General features: G+C 47.2%; 1 protein-coding gene across 5 annotated transcripts in view; it reads left to right on the top strand.

Annotated features, from left to right (window-relative positions):
- slc26a5 (solute carrier family 26 member 5) overlaps positions 1 to 15906 on the top strand; it is a 102319-nt gene that overhangs the window by 83101 nt on the left and 3312 nt on the right. For 4 of the 5 annotated variants that reach the window (XM_038811575.1, XM_038811572.1, XM_038811573.1 and 1 more), the window contains 5 exons: positions 1863 to 1932; positions 2060 to 2152; positions 2280 to 2387; positions 8507 to 8722; positions 14250 to 14304. In XM_038811575.1, coding sequence (XP_038667503.1) covers positions 1863 to 1932; positions 2060 to 2152; positions 2280 to 2387; positions 8507 to 8722; positions 14250 to 14304 — 542 coding nt within the window. Of the gene's footprint in view, positions 1 to 1862; positions 1933 to 2059; positions 2153 to 2279; positions 2388 to 8506; positions 8723 to 14249; positions 14305 to 15906 lie in introns of those variants that run through there. The other variant, XR_005462312.1, reaches the window with a different exon arrangement.

The raw sequence follows: 15906 nt of genomic DNA, 5'->3' as shown, positions 1-15906 counted from the left end.
AAAACATGTCAGATTCTGCACATGTTGACGACACAGCCCTACCTCAGCACCAACCTCCTTGACTCTTTCTGTGCTTATCATTTTGTCATATTGGTTGACTTCGATCCAAAATGATATGAGAAGACGTTTACTCAAATTTGGTAAGATCGCTAAAACATACTGACTTTGACCCCATTGCAAACTGTTCCCTAACACCAATTCCATCTCTCTCCCATGGCCTCAAACTTGATGTGCTATTTGACTGAGTTGAGCTCCCTACCCTTTCCATCACCAAAACCATGAACTCCTACCTCCAACATCATCCATCTCAAATTATTTGCTGCTGAGACTCAACTATGGCTTTCTTGCCCCTAGATGCTGCTATTCCAATGCTCTCCTGGCTGGCTTCCCACATTGCACCCTAAATAAATTTGAGCTCCTCCAAAACTCTTAATCCAACTTGCTCTATCTCATTTGACCTTCCCTCCCTGTGCTCGATGGCCTACATTGTCTCCTGTTTTGGCAATTCCACAACTTTAAAATCCCCATCATTGTTTTAAGTTCCTTCCACAGCCTTGCTCCATGCTATCTTTCTAACCTCTGCCAATCCTACAACCTTTCAAAATAGAATGATAGGAATTTACAGCACAGAAAGAGGACACAGTCCCTTATGTCCATGTTAGCCAGAAACAGCACTTCAACCTAATCCTACTTTCCAGCTCTTGGCCAATATCCTTGTAGGTTATAGCGCCTCCAAGTACATATCAAAGCACTTTTTAAAACCGGTGAAGGTTTCTGTCTCTACCACTCTCTTTCAGGCAGAGGGTTCCAGAGCCTCACCACTCGCTAGGTAAAAAAAATCTCCAACTCCCTTCTAATCCAACTACCAATTATGTGGGTGGGGTTACTGGGTTATGGGGATAGGATGGAGGTGTGGGCTTGGGTAGGGTGCTCTTTCCAAGAACCGATGCAGACTCGATGGGCCGAATGGCCTCCTTCTGCACCATAAATTCTATGATTTATGATTCTACCAATTACTTTAATTCTCTGCTCTCTGGTTATTGACCGCTCTGCTGAAAGCTAATCCACTATCCATGTTGCTCAGTTTTATACACCTCAGTTAAATCCTCTTCAAGCCACCTTTGTTCTGAAGAAAATAATCTTGGTCCATACAAATTTTTCTCATAGCTAAGATTTTACAGCACAGACAACATCCATGAATCCCATCTGTACCTGCTGTAGTGTGATCGCATTCTTCCTGTAATATAGTGACCAGAGCTGTGCAAAGCATCCTCACTGTGGCCTAACAGTGCTTTTGCAGATTTAGCATAAGGTCCATGTTCTTGGGCATGGAAACCATATTGTATGCCTTCTTAACTATCTTGTCTACCTGTCTTATTACCCTCAGCTATCCATTGACATGCACAGCAAGATCATTCTGCCCATTGAACTTCAGAATCCTTTGACTTACTTTTTTCTCCTCCCTTGTTCCTCCAATTCTGAACTCCCATCCCTGATTTTCTTCACTCAGCTGCCTTTGTCCTAAGTTCTGAATTTCCTCCCGAAGCCCTTCCTCATTACCTCTGCTCCTTTAAAATGCTGCTTAAAATCTACCTCTGACAAATGTTTTGCTCAGCTGTTCTAATGCCTTCCAATGTGGAACCTGTGAAGCCCTTTGGGATTTATTTTAGTTATGTTAAGTGCAGTAAATAAATTCAAATTGTTATAGCAACAGATTTTGTTTTGGTGTGTCTCTTGTTTGCAGGTTTTAGAAGTTACATTTTTGAACCATATTTTTGATTTGTAAGTGATGATCCTGACCAACCAAAGTAACATGCTAATATATTTTAACTAACAACAGCAAATCCAAATTCTTTTTGCAGTCCTAAATACAGAATTCTTGGTCAGATACCTAATACAGATATCTACTTGGACGTAGAGGCTTATGAGGAGGTGAGAACCCAGTGTCTCACTGGTCGTTTGCTTTTGGGTGAATTGTAAAGTAGATTTGAGTTACGAATTTGCTTTGCCAACAGCCGTTTCATGGCCATTAATGTGGTGGAAAATGTTTATATTCTAGGTACAGGAAATCCCTGGAATAAAGATATTCCAATCAAACGCCCCACTTTACTTTGCAAACACTGATATGTATGTGAGTGCTTTGCATAAAAAGGTGAGCAGTAAGAGGTTTGCAATGAAGTCTTTTCTGAAAATCATAAATGTATGACATTCAATATTTTGAAAGTGGTTGATCCACTTTTTAAAAAAATCTTCCAACTTTCTTTTGCACACTTTTTTAGACTGAAATAGATCCAGTCGCAATATCATTGGCAAAGAAAAAGCTTGAAAGAAAAATGAAAGAAGCTCAGTTGGCAGAAGGAAGGAAAAAGAAAACTAACCTAAAATTGGTAAATATAAACATGACAGTATAATCAATCTTCTGTTTCACGTATTTAGCTTTGGTAGGACTCCACTCTGTTTTTATGTGTATTTATCTGTTTGCATCACAACTGTAATTTTGATTGTAGGTTTACACAACATCCTGGGTCTTGTGTCGATTACATGCTCGAGCGAATGCATTTTGGGTGCTTCTTTATTAGTTGGGCAAGAGTGCATTACATGTCTATCATGGAGATTGTGTTGATGTATATATTTTATGATTATAATGTCATTGTAGTTGCATGTATGATGAGGACAGTAGAACTGGGCGAGAACAGTATGAGCAAACTGGAAATTTAGTTAAGCCTAACGTGAGTTTGTTCAAATGAAAGCCCCACAGCCCAATACATTTTCTTTTTTTTTAAGTATTTTTATTAAGGTTTTGCAGAATTTTTCATAAGAAAACAGTAGTAACCATAATAACAAAACAAACTAGAGTGAACATTAACATAGTGCAAAAAGAGAATATACAGTAACAGTTAAATAGACATTACCCCACGCAACCCAGTCTTCCCACACCATCCCAATGAAGCACCCCCCACCCCCCACGGATTGCTGCTGCTGCTTAATTTTAATTTTCCCGAGAAAGTCGACAAACGGCTGCCACCTCCGAGAGAACACCAGCGTAGACCCTCCAGTGCTGGGCATGCCCAAAACATATGGGCGTGGTTCGCTGGACTCCCCGAACATGTCGTGCACCTATCCTCACCCCCGAAGAACCTACTCATCCTAGTCCCGGACATGTGGGCCCGGTGCAGCACCTTAAATTGGATGAGACTAAGCCTCGCACATGAGGAGGAAGAGTTGACTCTCTCCAGGGCATCCGCCCAAGTCCCGTCCTCTATCTGCTCCCCAAGTTCCCCCTCCCATTTAGCCTTCAGCTCCTCCACTGACGACTCCTCCACCTCCTGACCTTATAGATGTCAGACACCTTCCCCTCTCCGACCCACACCCCCGAAAGCACTCTGTCCATCGTCCCCCGTGAGGGCAGCAGAGGGAATCCCTCTACCTGTCGCCTAGCAAACGCCTTTACCTGCAAGTATCTGAACATGTTCCCTTGGGGAAGCCCAAATTTATCTTCCAGTTCCCCGCAAACCTCCCGCCAATAAACAGGTCCCTCAATTTACTAATGCCCGCCCTTTGCCACCCCCTAAATCCCCCATCTTTGTTCCCCGGGATGAACCGATGATTGCCACCCAGTGGAGCCTCCATCGAGACCCCTGTTTCCCCCCCGATGCCGTCTCCACTGTCCCCAGATTCTTAGGGTCGCCGACACCATCGGGCTCGTGGTAAACCTCTTGGGGGAGAGCGGCAACGGCGCCGTTACCATGGCACCCAGGCTCGTACCTCTACATGATGCCATCTCCATTCTTTTCCACGTCGCCCCTCCCCCCTCCATCACCCATTTACGCACCATTGACACATTGGCCGCCCAATAGTACCCCAGGAGGTTGGGCAGCGCCAGCCCGCCTCTATCCCTCCCTCGCTCCAGGAACACCCTCTTCACTCTCGGAGTCCCATGTACCCACACAAAGCTCAAAATACTGCTAGTCACTCTCCTAAAGAAGGCCCTGGGGATAAAGATGAGCAGGCACTGAAAGAGGAACAAGAACCTCGGAAGCACAGTCATTTTGACGGACTGTACCCTCCCCGCCAACGACAATGGCAGCATGACCCACCTCTTGAACTCCTCCTCCATCTGATCTACAAGTCTGGTGAAATTATGTTTGTGAAAAGTCCCCCAGTCCCTGGCCACCTGCACCCCCAGGTACCTAAAGCTCTCCCTTGCCCGCCTAAGCGGGAGCCTACTAATTCCTTCCTCCTGGTCTCCAGGGTGCACCACAAACACCTCACTCTTGCCTAAATTTAATTTATAACCTGAAAAGGTCCCAAACTCAGCTAGCAGCTCCATCACCCCTGGCATCCCTCCCACCGGGTCCGCCACATACAGTAACAGGTCATCGGCATACAACGACACCCTATGTTCCTCCTCACTTCGCACCAAGTCTCTCCACCTCTCTGAATCCCTCAACGCCATCGCCAGCGGCTCGATTGCCAGTGCAAACAACAAGGGGGACAGGGGGCAACCCTGCCTGGTCCCTCGGTAAAGCCAGAAGTACTCCGACCTCCTCCCATTCGTGGCCACGCATGCCATCGGGGCCTCATATAGCAGCCTTACCCATCTAATGAACCCTTCACCAAATCCAAACCTCCCCATCACCTCCCATAGGTACCCCCACTCCACTCTATCGAAGGCCTTCTCCGCATCCAGCGCCACCACTATCTCTGCCTCCCCCTCAATCGCCGGCATCATTGTGACATTCAACAATCTCCGCACATTCGTGTTCAGCTGCCTTCCCTTCACAAAACCTGTCTGGTCCTCGTGCACAACCCCTGGCACACAGTCCTCTACCTGATGGCCAGGATTTTTGCCAGCACCTTAGCATCCACGTTGAGGAGAGATATGGGCCTGTATGAACCACACTGCTGGGGGTCCTTGTCCCTCTTTAAAATTAACGAGATCAGCGCCCGGGGCAAAGTCCCCCCATCCCACGCTTCATTAAGTGTCCGCACCAGCAAGGGGCCCACTAGGTCCACAAACTTTTTATAAAATTCCACCGGGAACCCATCCGGCCGCGGTGCCTTCCCAGACTGCATCTGCCCGATCCCCTTAACTAGCTCCTCCAGCTCAATTGGCGCACCCAACCCCTCCACCTTCTCCTCCTGCACCTTCGGGAAAAGAAGCCCGTCGAGGAACCTCTCCATTCCCCTCCTCTCCCCCGTTGGCTCCGACCGGTACAGTTCCCCGTAAAAGTCCTTGAAGACCTCATTCACCTCTACCCCCTTCCGCACCACATTCCCACTCTTGTCTCTCACTCCAGCAATTTCCTTAGCCGCATCCCGCTTGCGGAGCTGATGAGCCAGCATCCTACTCGCCTTTTCACCATGTTCGTACACTGCCCCTTGTGCCTTCCTCCACTGTGCCTCCGCCTTTCTAGTGGTCAGCAAATCAAATTTAGCCTGCAGGCTGCGCCTCTCCCCCAACAGTCCCTCCTCTGGTGCCTCTGCATACCTCCTATCTACCTCCAGCATCTTTCCCACCAGTCTATCCCTCTCATTCCTCTCGCTCCTCTCCCTGTGTGCCCGGATGGATATCAGCTCCCCACGAATCACTGCCTTCAGGGCTTCCCAGACCATCCCCACCTGAACCTCCCCCGTATCATTCACCTCGAGGTGCCCCTCAATACTTGCCCGGACCCTCCTACACACCTCCTCCTCCGCCAGCAACCCCACATCCAACCGCCACAACGGGCGCTGGTCCCGCACCTCCCCCATCTCCAACTCTATCCAATGCAGAGCGTGGTCGGAGATTGCAATGGCCGAATACTCGGCCTCCTCCACTCTCGGAATCAGTCCCCTACTTACCACGAAGAAGTCTATCCGAGAGTAGACCCTATGTACGTGGGAGAAGAAAGAGTACTCGCGTGCCCTCGGCCTCACAAACCTCCATGTATCCACCACCCATCTGGTCCATAAACCCTCTCAGTACCTTGGCCGCCGCCGGCCTCCTACCCATCCTAGAGCTGGACCGATCCAGTGAAGGATCCAACACCGTATTGAAGTCCCTCCCCCCATGATCAGACCTCCCGCCTCCAGATCCGGGACCCGTAAAGCCCGCATCGTCCCAATTTGGGGCATACACACTAGCAAGTACCACCTTCTCTCCTTGTAGCCTGCCCCTAACCATAACATACCTACCCCCCTTATCCGCCACCACCTCGGATGCCTCAAACAACACGTTTTTCCACACCAGAATCGCCACTCCCCGGTTCTTCACATCCAACCCAGATGGAAAACCTGCCCCACCCATCCCTTCCTCAGGCGAACCTGGTCCGCCACCTTCAGGTGGGTCTCCTGAAGCTTTGCCACATCTGCCTTTCGCTCCTTCAGATGAGCAAGTACCCTTGACCGCTTCACCGGCCCATTCAATCCTCTCGCATTCCAGGTGACCAACCGGATCAGAGGGCGTCCCGCCCCCCTCGACTAGCTATAGCCCGTCGACTGTCCGCCCCAGGCCAGCACCCCCTGCCCGACCCAGTCCCCACAGCGACAACACCTCACCTCTGTCCCCCCAGCCCCCACCAGCTCCTTCCTGACCCTGCCAGCAGCAACCCGGTATTCCCCCCCCCCCAGGCTAGGAACCCTCCCAGCCGCGAACCGTCCTCCATTGTACTTCCGTGGGTCAGCTAACTTCTGCTGACCCCGGAAACTCCCGCCAATAACCCGACCCCTCCCAAAGTGGGATCATCCCCCATCCTATCCCTCCGCCAGGCACCGCTCCAGCGCGGGGAAGAACCAGTTAAGGCCCCGCCTCCCCCCCTCATCGTCTCCGCCCCGCAGCGCGGGAAACCAGAGGAAAGCCCGCGCTTTCGCACTGCCCCACCACACCCTTCTGACGCAGCTCCCAAATACCAGCCCCATTCCATACCCCCAACCCGACATAGAATACAACAAACCCCCCCCAACCCTCTCCGCAAGATACAAAACTCAAACAATGCCCCACAGCAAAAAAAAAATAACAGAACAACACCCCCATAAATAACCATATCAAAATTACAAAAGTACAAAAAAACAAAAAAAAGAAGGACACAGCAACAGCAGAAACCAGCAATAAAGCATTACAACCGACCCCGCAATCCCCAACCCCTAGTTCAAGTCCAGTTTCACCGTCCGCACGAAGGCCCACGCCTCCTCCGGGGAATCGAAATAATAATGCCAGTCCGAATAAGTTACCCACAGGCGCGCGGGCTGCAACATTCCGAACTTTATCTTTTTCCTGTAAAGCACCTCTTTCGTCCGATTAAATCCAGACCGCCGCTTAGCCACCTCCACACTCCAATCCTTGTAGATCCGTACTACCCCATTCTCCCAATTGCTGCTCTTCACCTTCTTGGCCCAGCGCAGCACACACTCCCGATCACTGAACCGGTGGAACCTCACCAGCACCGCACGCGGGGGTTCGTTCTCCTTAGGCCTCCTGGCCAGTACTCTGTGTGCTCCCTCCAGCTTCAAGGGCAGATGGAAAGACCCGGCCCCCACTAGCGAGTTCAGCATTGTAGCCACGTAGGTTGTTAGGTCCAACCCCTCCAGCCCCTCCGCAAGGCCCAAGATCCGCAGGTTTTTCCGCCTTATGCGGTGATCAAGCTCCTCGAAGCGTTCCTGCTACTTCTTGTGGAGTGCCTCGTGCCCCTCCACCTTACTCACGAGGACCACGGCCTCCTCCTCTTGTTCAGTGGCCTGCGTCTGCAACTCCTTGATGGCAGCACCCTGGGTCGTCTGAATCTCTGACAGCCTTCTGTTCGTTTCCTGCAGAGAGCTCAGTACCTCAGCCTTGAAGTCTGTAAAGCAGCGCAGGAGAGCAGCTTGTTGCTCCTGGGCCCACTGCTTCCACTCCTCTGGAGCTCCGCCGGCCGCCATCTTGGATTCCTTCCCCCGTTTTTTCTGGGGAGCTGCTGCCGTTTTTTCCCCCTTTCCACTCCTAGTTCGAGTCATGGACTGCGGGGAAAGTCGATCAGCACACCTTCTCCCACCGGGAGACGTCGGAAAATTTCCGTTTTTGGGCTCTAAAAAGAGCCGAAAAGTCCATTTAAAACGGGAGCTCCCAAATGTGTGGCTTCCTACGGCATCGCCGCCACCGGAAGTCTTGAACTTCTGTCCTGATGTAAACATAATAATTTAAAAATAAAGTTTTCCCTTTACATTCTCAGAAATATCATGACTATCTCTATAAGGATCCACTTGTTAATTTGTCTATCAGAATGAAGACCCCTCGCCCATTGTGTTGTGCTTCATAACTCCTCCAACACCAGGGATGAAACCAGTTGTTGTTCTTGCTGGCTTTATGGAGGGATGACCACCTTATTTCACAATCCTTGTAATCTGCAATTCTTTTCTTAATGGATATTCATCCAGCTTTTTGATAACGTTGCGTTTATTGAGCTCATTCTGCTTTACTGCATTGTAAGCATTTCCTTCCAGTGTAGGCTGACCCTCTGTATATTGGGTGACCTTCTTTCTTTGTTTACAGATAAAAAGTGCAAAAGGGGCTGCAAAGCATGAGGTTGTGTCTGAAGATGTTCCAAACGAAGAGATTCAGAATGGCGTTTCAAGTGTTCCAGAGACTATGGAACATGATGAAGAACTAGCAGTCTTCATCAAATCAGCAACTGACACACATTCTTTAATTCTGGATTTCAACCCAGTCAATTTTGTAGATTCAGTTGGAGCAAAAGTGCTCAAAGCGGTAAGCGTTAATTTTAATGGGACTTGCGCTAATGTTCACTGACTTTAAGTTTTTTAATTTACACAGAATCTGATATTCTCCAGTGCTGGATGTCACAACATACGTTGATTTAATCATCCATAATGATAATTGGTCCACATAGTTTTGAATACTAACAATTTTGAAGAGGAAGTGTGTATATTTCCAAGTAAAGGCAAAGTCGCAATAGTCCCAGATGACCATAGGCTGCTTTCCCCTTTGCGGGGGAGAGCTGACTGGTGGTGATTTAACCTGAGCATCACCACACCTCATCTGAGGCGCAAGGTTGAAAATGTGGACCTTGATCAATAACCTCAGACGATACAGGAATTGAACCCGTGCTGCTGGCTTTGCTGTGCATCATGAGCCAGCTGTCTAGCCAAGTGAGCTAAACCGGCCATTATCCTTATCAAATTATAATGTGATAATTTTGAATTAAAATAAGAAAAACAACCATAGTAAGTTGTCTAGTTTGATGACCTTTGCATGATATACCAGTGCAAATTGCAGGTTAGTTACAGGAACCATTCCAAATTAGTTTTGATATTTTTACAAAATTTACTACTACTTTGAAGTAGCACATGTAGTATGTTTAAGCACTGCAAGCAGCTTTATTAATGTTATTATGCTTCATTCTATGATAGTGGTAGCTATCTCTCAACAAATCTAAATAAGGAATATTGAGCTGATTGACTGCAGGAACTATCACAGCTGGATATTGAGGACTAATAAATCAGGCTTGTTTTCTTTTGTATAAGCCTTCAGCCTAGTGAAGTTGCCACATTTTTAACAAGTGCCCACAACCCTGCAATCTCATTCAGAGCTTTCTTGCAAATTCTGATTTAAATTCATTAATTCAGACAGATCATGAAGTGAAGGTAGGATCTTCTTATCCACATGTCACATGAAATATGGAATTTGCCAACACACACTCAATGCACCCAGCCAATCACGTCTTAAAAATGGTGGTAATGTTCTTTTGTAGACAGACATGGTGCCAATTTGTGCACAGCTGTGTTACGCAAAGAAATGGGAAGCAATAAATAGGGTGTTCTGTGTGGAAGACCACAGATGACTAAATAACAGAAGTAATGGTGCAATTATTTAGTGCCTTTCCTAACTCGCTTTACAAGTACTTTTGCATATGCCTCTGCTCTAATGGAGCAAATGCAGCTGCCAATTTACGACTGCAGCTTCCATCAATAAGCAGATTGCCTGTTTGGGTGTTGGTTGCAGGATAAATGTTGTCCAGAACAAGAGGAGAAATCCCTTTTTCTTCTAATAGCTCTACAGGAACTGAGAGGGCGGATGTGGTTCAATGCCTTATCTGAAAAGCAAACACCAATGTAGCACTTCCTCTACTGCACTGAAATGTTGGTCTAGATTCTGTGCTGAAGTCACTGGCATGAGATTTGAACCACAGCCTTCTGACTCTGGTGTGAGAATGCTACCACTGAGTTAGCTAATACTGAAAACGGCAATAGTGAGACCAACTTGCCGATACACTTTACAGTCCAAAGGCCTTAATATTGACATTTAACCTGCAAGCCGGTTTTCTTAGAGAATGGGTGCTGGTAAACATGCTTTCAGAATAGGATAATGTTGTGGTGTTTAGTTTCGGGATACTTTATTGCTACACATCAATGGGGTGGTCTGTGCCCCTGGTGTATACCTACCTTTTGCCCACTACACCCTTGTGCCACTGGAGCCTTCTCTGTTTTGCCTTTCATGCTTCCCTCTCCTTACTGTTCTTACTGTTCTGTTGTAATTCTTTGCACATCCTCTGACAAAATTCTGTTTCTCTCTCCACTTGTTTATTTCTCACACCCTCTGGGTCTCTTCGCGTACACTGAGTGAGAATTCAGAATGTCCAAATTACCTAACAGCACGTCTTTTGGGGCTTGTGGGAGGAAACCAGAGCACCTGGAGGAAACCCACGCAGACAAGGGGAGAACGCGCAGACTCGGCACAGACGGTGACCCAAGCCGGGAATCGAACCTGGGGCACTGGCACAGTGAAGCAGCAGTGCTAACCACTGTGCTACCGTGTTGCCCTAGCATCACATTATCATTTTAATCATCTCCCTCTCTTCCACTTTATCATAGAATCACTACAGTGCAGAAGGAGGCCATTCGAGTCTTTGCCGACCCTCTGAAAGAGCACCCTACTTAGGCCCATGCACCCGTCCGACTTGTAACTCCATAGCCTATCCTGCACATCTCTGGACACTAAGGGGCAACTTGGCATGTCCAATCCACCTAATCTGCACATCTTTGGACTGTGGGAGGAAACCAGGGCACCTGGAGGAAACCCATGCAGACACGGGGAGAAAGAGCAAACTGCATACAGATAGTGACGCAAGACGGGGAATCAAACCCGGGTCCCTGGCACTGAGACAGCAGTGCTAACCACTGTGCCGTCGTGCCGCCCCATTGGTGTGACTTATTTAAAGTTACAACTTTCTGGATGAATGCAGCTGCAACAGTTTTCAAGACGTTTCTCTTCCAGAGAACAGTTTGTTTGATCTGCCCATGTTGCAAGTCTCAGTATCCACCATTGGCAACGATGTGTATGATTCACAGAATGCATTTCAACTCGCTGATTAGTTTACCAGCATGTGCTTCACCTATGACCTAGATTTCTCCTCGTTACCAGTGATAATGGTGTGGGACACCATCATTCCCAAGTGTCCTGCCAAATCGCATATTATTATCACTTTGACTAATTTAATAATTTCTTCATTATTACCAGACGAGTATGTTAGAATCCCTACCTTAAGCTAGAGAGCTCCATCACTACAATTACTACAGTGATTGAGAGAAGCTAACACCACTTTGTTGGCAACTAGGCATAGCAAAGCCGTGCAGACTTTCCAATGTAGCCCAGATCCCAAGCACAGTAGAATATGTTGAGCTAAAGGTGAACAAATTGTCAAGTACAATAGGATGCGAGGGCAGAAAGGTTTCGGCTAAATAATACAGTAGTTATATTTCTGGGATCTGTTGAATGGGGACATAGGATGGAGTGACCAATGCACTGCCCATTTTCAAAATGAGAGACACTGCTAACCAGGGTAATTATGGTCCAGTGGAGTAAGGAAAAATTTGGAATCCAATGAAATTGCTAATTATTTAGTGAGGAAATTATTGAATATCATGGTGAAGAAAAAGTAATTGTAAGCGGTTAACATGGAATTTGTAAGATTGTACTGAAAACTGAGATTTCGAGTAGATAATAGATGCGGTGGATGGGCTTTACCTGAACTTTCAGAAAGATTTTGGCAAGAACCTTGTGGGAAACCTAGGGGGCGGGGGGGAGTTAGTAAATTGGATTCCAAACTGGCGACAAAGAAATAGCAGAGTTGAGAGCAGTTAATTAAATAAATTGAAGTGGATATCACTGTCCCACGCGCTTCTCTAGTATCTCTTTGTCAGTCATCCAGACTTGAAATGTTAGCTCCCTTTTCTCTCCACAGATGCTATCAGACCTGCTGAGATTGTCCAGTATTTTCTGTTTTATTTTGGATTCCTGCATCTGCATTAATATGTTTTTATAACATTAAAATGGATACTTGGCCTTTGGTGAGCTGAAATATAAGATGGAATTATAATGGAGATTATGTTTAAAAACAATAAGTCCACAGTAGGTGTAGCTGCATTTTTTGGCTCCCACTGAGGATAAGATGCCAAAGACTGGAGCAGATGCACCAAAATGCAGTCAAATGGGAAGGAACATGAATATGTTCAAAATTTTTAAGAATGGGGCTGTTTCTGTTGGACCAGAGCAGATGACAAGGATTTGATGGATCCGTTTAAATATGGGATTTGAAAGCTTTGATTGCACTGTTGGAGTTGATGCGCACTTTAGAATAGATTGGTTGAAGGACCGGGATATAGGAATACAGGATTGTTATAAAGGTTTGGGGCTAGTCTTCAAGCAGAGGGCAAGCAGCAATACAAATCACGGCGTAAGGCCTGGCTTCATACTGTAATTTGCAGAGTCATGGGGCTGGGTTCTCCGCTGCCCCGCGCTGAAATCGTGGCCGGCGCGGGGGCGGAGAATCCACTTCCATGCCGTAATTGGGCCCGGCGCCAGTCCAGTGATTCTCCAGGCTCCGAAAATCGCCATGACCGTGGAGTACGCCGGGGCGGGGGGGGGCATTGCCAGAGGCCCACCCAGCAATCCTCCGCTCCCGACCGGCCGAGTTCCTGACGGCGTGGAACTAACCAACTATTGCCGGTCGCGAAGCTGGTGTGGCGGCTGCAGACTCAGTCCGCGGCAGCCCTGGTCGGGGGTGGGAGAATCGGAGTCCGGGAGGGGGCCTTATAGGTGGCCGGGGATTAAATCTGCGCGGGCTCGGGCGCGCGGCCAATCGGGGTGTCTCTTTTCTCTGTGTGGCTCTGCAGTCCAAGGCCACCATTGACCTCTGCCCGGCCGCTGGAGGCTGCCGCCTTGCGCATGCATGGACTCCGAACCGGAAGTGTGGGGGCCCATGTCCGCAGCAAAAGCTGTGAGATTCACTCCGGGTCCCTGCTAGCCCCCTGCAGGGCATTGAATTTGTTCAACCTTTTGTCAGGAATTTCTGGAGTAAAACTCCACCGTTTTTACGGCGGTGTCGGGACATAGTCTCATTTTGGGACAATCCACCCCATTGTGTTCTTTGCTCCAATCAAGCAGTGGGGCAAAAACCCCACAATCTTCTGACTAAAAACTAAGAGTGCTACCACTGAATAAAGCTTAACAAACTGGAAAGTGGGTGCACTTGAGAAGCCAATGGAGAAAGCTATGAACTAGTTTATGGTTCATTATGTTTCATTAGTTTGATTTTCAAAAACTTGAAAGATGGTACCCACCAGTTCCTGCACAGTCCAGAAATCCTTTCTCATTGTTTGCAGAGGCGCTCCAGTGACCAGATCAGGTGGTCATTTATCATGAGGAAAACCTCATGACAAACCATAGAGATGGCTGCTTTGCCACAGAGAGCATCATAGTTGAGCTGATTCTACACAATAGATGTTCACTGGGAAGTTAGCGGAATTCTGCCCATCTTTAACTTGAGGGTGCTCCTATTGTTGACCTGATTTCATTGAGTTAACTACACAGACCAAGATTTAAACTTGGAATCGCTTGGTCAGTCTAAAATACTTTCACGGGGGCAGCACGGTGGCTTAATGGTTAGCACAGCTGCCTCACGGCGCTGAGGTCCCAGGTTTGATCCCGACTCTGGGTCACTGTCCGTGTGGAGTTTGCAAATTCTCCCCGTGTCTGCATGGATTTCGCCCTCACAACCCAGAAATGTGCAGAGTAGATGGATTGGCCACACTAAATTGTCCCTTAATTGGAAAAAATAATTGGGTAATCTAAAATTTAAAAAACAAATGCTCTGACAAACTTTAACACGCCACTGGAACTTTTTCAAATCCTTGGATTTAATGTCTCGGATCTTAAAACTCGTGCCTGTATTTAACCTTTTAACTTTTTTCTTTCATTTTGAATGTTACTTTTTCAGATAATAAAGACATATGGAGAAATCGGAATTAATGTCTTTATGGCTGGGTGCAGTGGTAAGTGTAATGCTGCCTGGTAGTTGTTGTAATGTCATCTTTGTGCTAAATTGTGCAATAGATTATGGTTTTGGGCATTTGGTTTTTGCAGCAATCATTCACATATCAGGCATACAGTGGCCAGATCCAGATTATTACATTAACCCCAACAATATGCAGCAATTCCACCCTGCTCCATCTGTATGCATATGGCGCTGATATCTTATGGATAGTTTGTGTTTGGGACCGTCTCCGTTGAGAATTTTTTGAAACTGATCATTTCACCTTAGATTCTGACGTCTAGGAGAGAGAGAGGATTCCATCAGTCTAGGTTCAAACAGAAGACCCTGAGCAGAAAATATAATGGGTGGATTCTTCCCCCCCAGTGCAGAATGCTGGCTGAGATGAGGAAACTGGCATGCAGCTCGCCAGTTTTTTGAGCATTCTGTGCAACAAAATAAAATGTGAGAGCGTGATTTTTACTGTCACTCTGGCAGGGCTGGGCTCCTGATAGAGTCGGTAATGCTGATTCCACAGAGATTGAGATGCCATCTTTAACTAATGCCCCGATCAGCATGGAGGAACCTCCCCACCACACAGACAATGATGGGGAAACCCACCAACAAGCATTGTGGCACCCCCTCCACCCCACTCACAATAGGGCACTGCTGTCTCTCGTCCTGACATGTCTCTCTCCGCCCCGACATTTTGCAGAAGCTGTTGTAAACTTTGCTGACGTGACTTCCCCTGATCTGAAGGGAACATATGGCGGGAAAGCTATTTTTAATACATTCAAATGTATTTCCCAGCAGGAACCTCATTGCATTACTGCTAGGGGTGGGGAAAGTCCGAGAACGCAATCTCACCAGCGAGTTGCTCATTCTCGCAGTCTCACAGGATTTTCCACCAGCATCACCATGTTCACCTGTGACGAATGCCAAGTGAATATAGTTTCCAAAAATAGTCATCCAGACTACTGGAGCCAATGATGGACTGTTCCAAATCCATTGGAAAATATGAGAGTTTAACAAATAGTACTATTTTTCCCCTTTTTATTGAAATATTCAAGCTAATTTCCCCAACTTTTATTATTTAACGCAGTATTATTTATCTGTGAGATTCTGGTTTTGTTGTTTTTAGCATCCAAATATCTACATTAGAACCATAGTATTCGTACAGTGCAGAAGGAGGCCATTCAACCCATCGCGTCTGCACCGACCCTCTGAACGAGCACCCTATCTAAACCCATTCCCTGCCTTATCCCTGTAACCCCACCTAACCTGCAGACCTTTGGACACTAAGGGGCAATTTTTTTATCATGGCCAAGCCACCAAACCTGCACATTTTTGGACTGTGGGAGGAAACCGGAACCCAGCAGAAATCCACACAGACACGAGGAAAAAGTGCAAACTTCACCCAGACAGTCACCCAAAGTCAGACTTGAACCCAGGTCCCTGGCATTGCAGCGGTGCTAACCACCTGTGCTGCCCCATCTTATTGTATAAGAGCCGTCTTATTAATAATCCCCATCCCTCCTAGAAATGTAATTTTCATCTCCATGTTAATGCAGCAGTAAAATGGGAGAGTAGGATTAGGCTGCAAATTGGTTGAGATTTCTGTTCA

This window comes from Scyliorhinus canicula, chromosome 11 (assembly GCF_902713615.1).
Source record: "Scyliorhinus canicula chromosome 11, sScyCan1.1, whole genome shotgun sequence".
NCBI lineage: Eukaryota > Metazoa > Chordata > Chondrichthyes > Carcharhiniformes > Scyliorhinidae > Scyliorhinus > Scyliorhinus canicula.
This window is presented reverse-complemented; position numbering and strand designations above follow the sequence as displayed.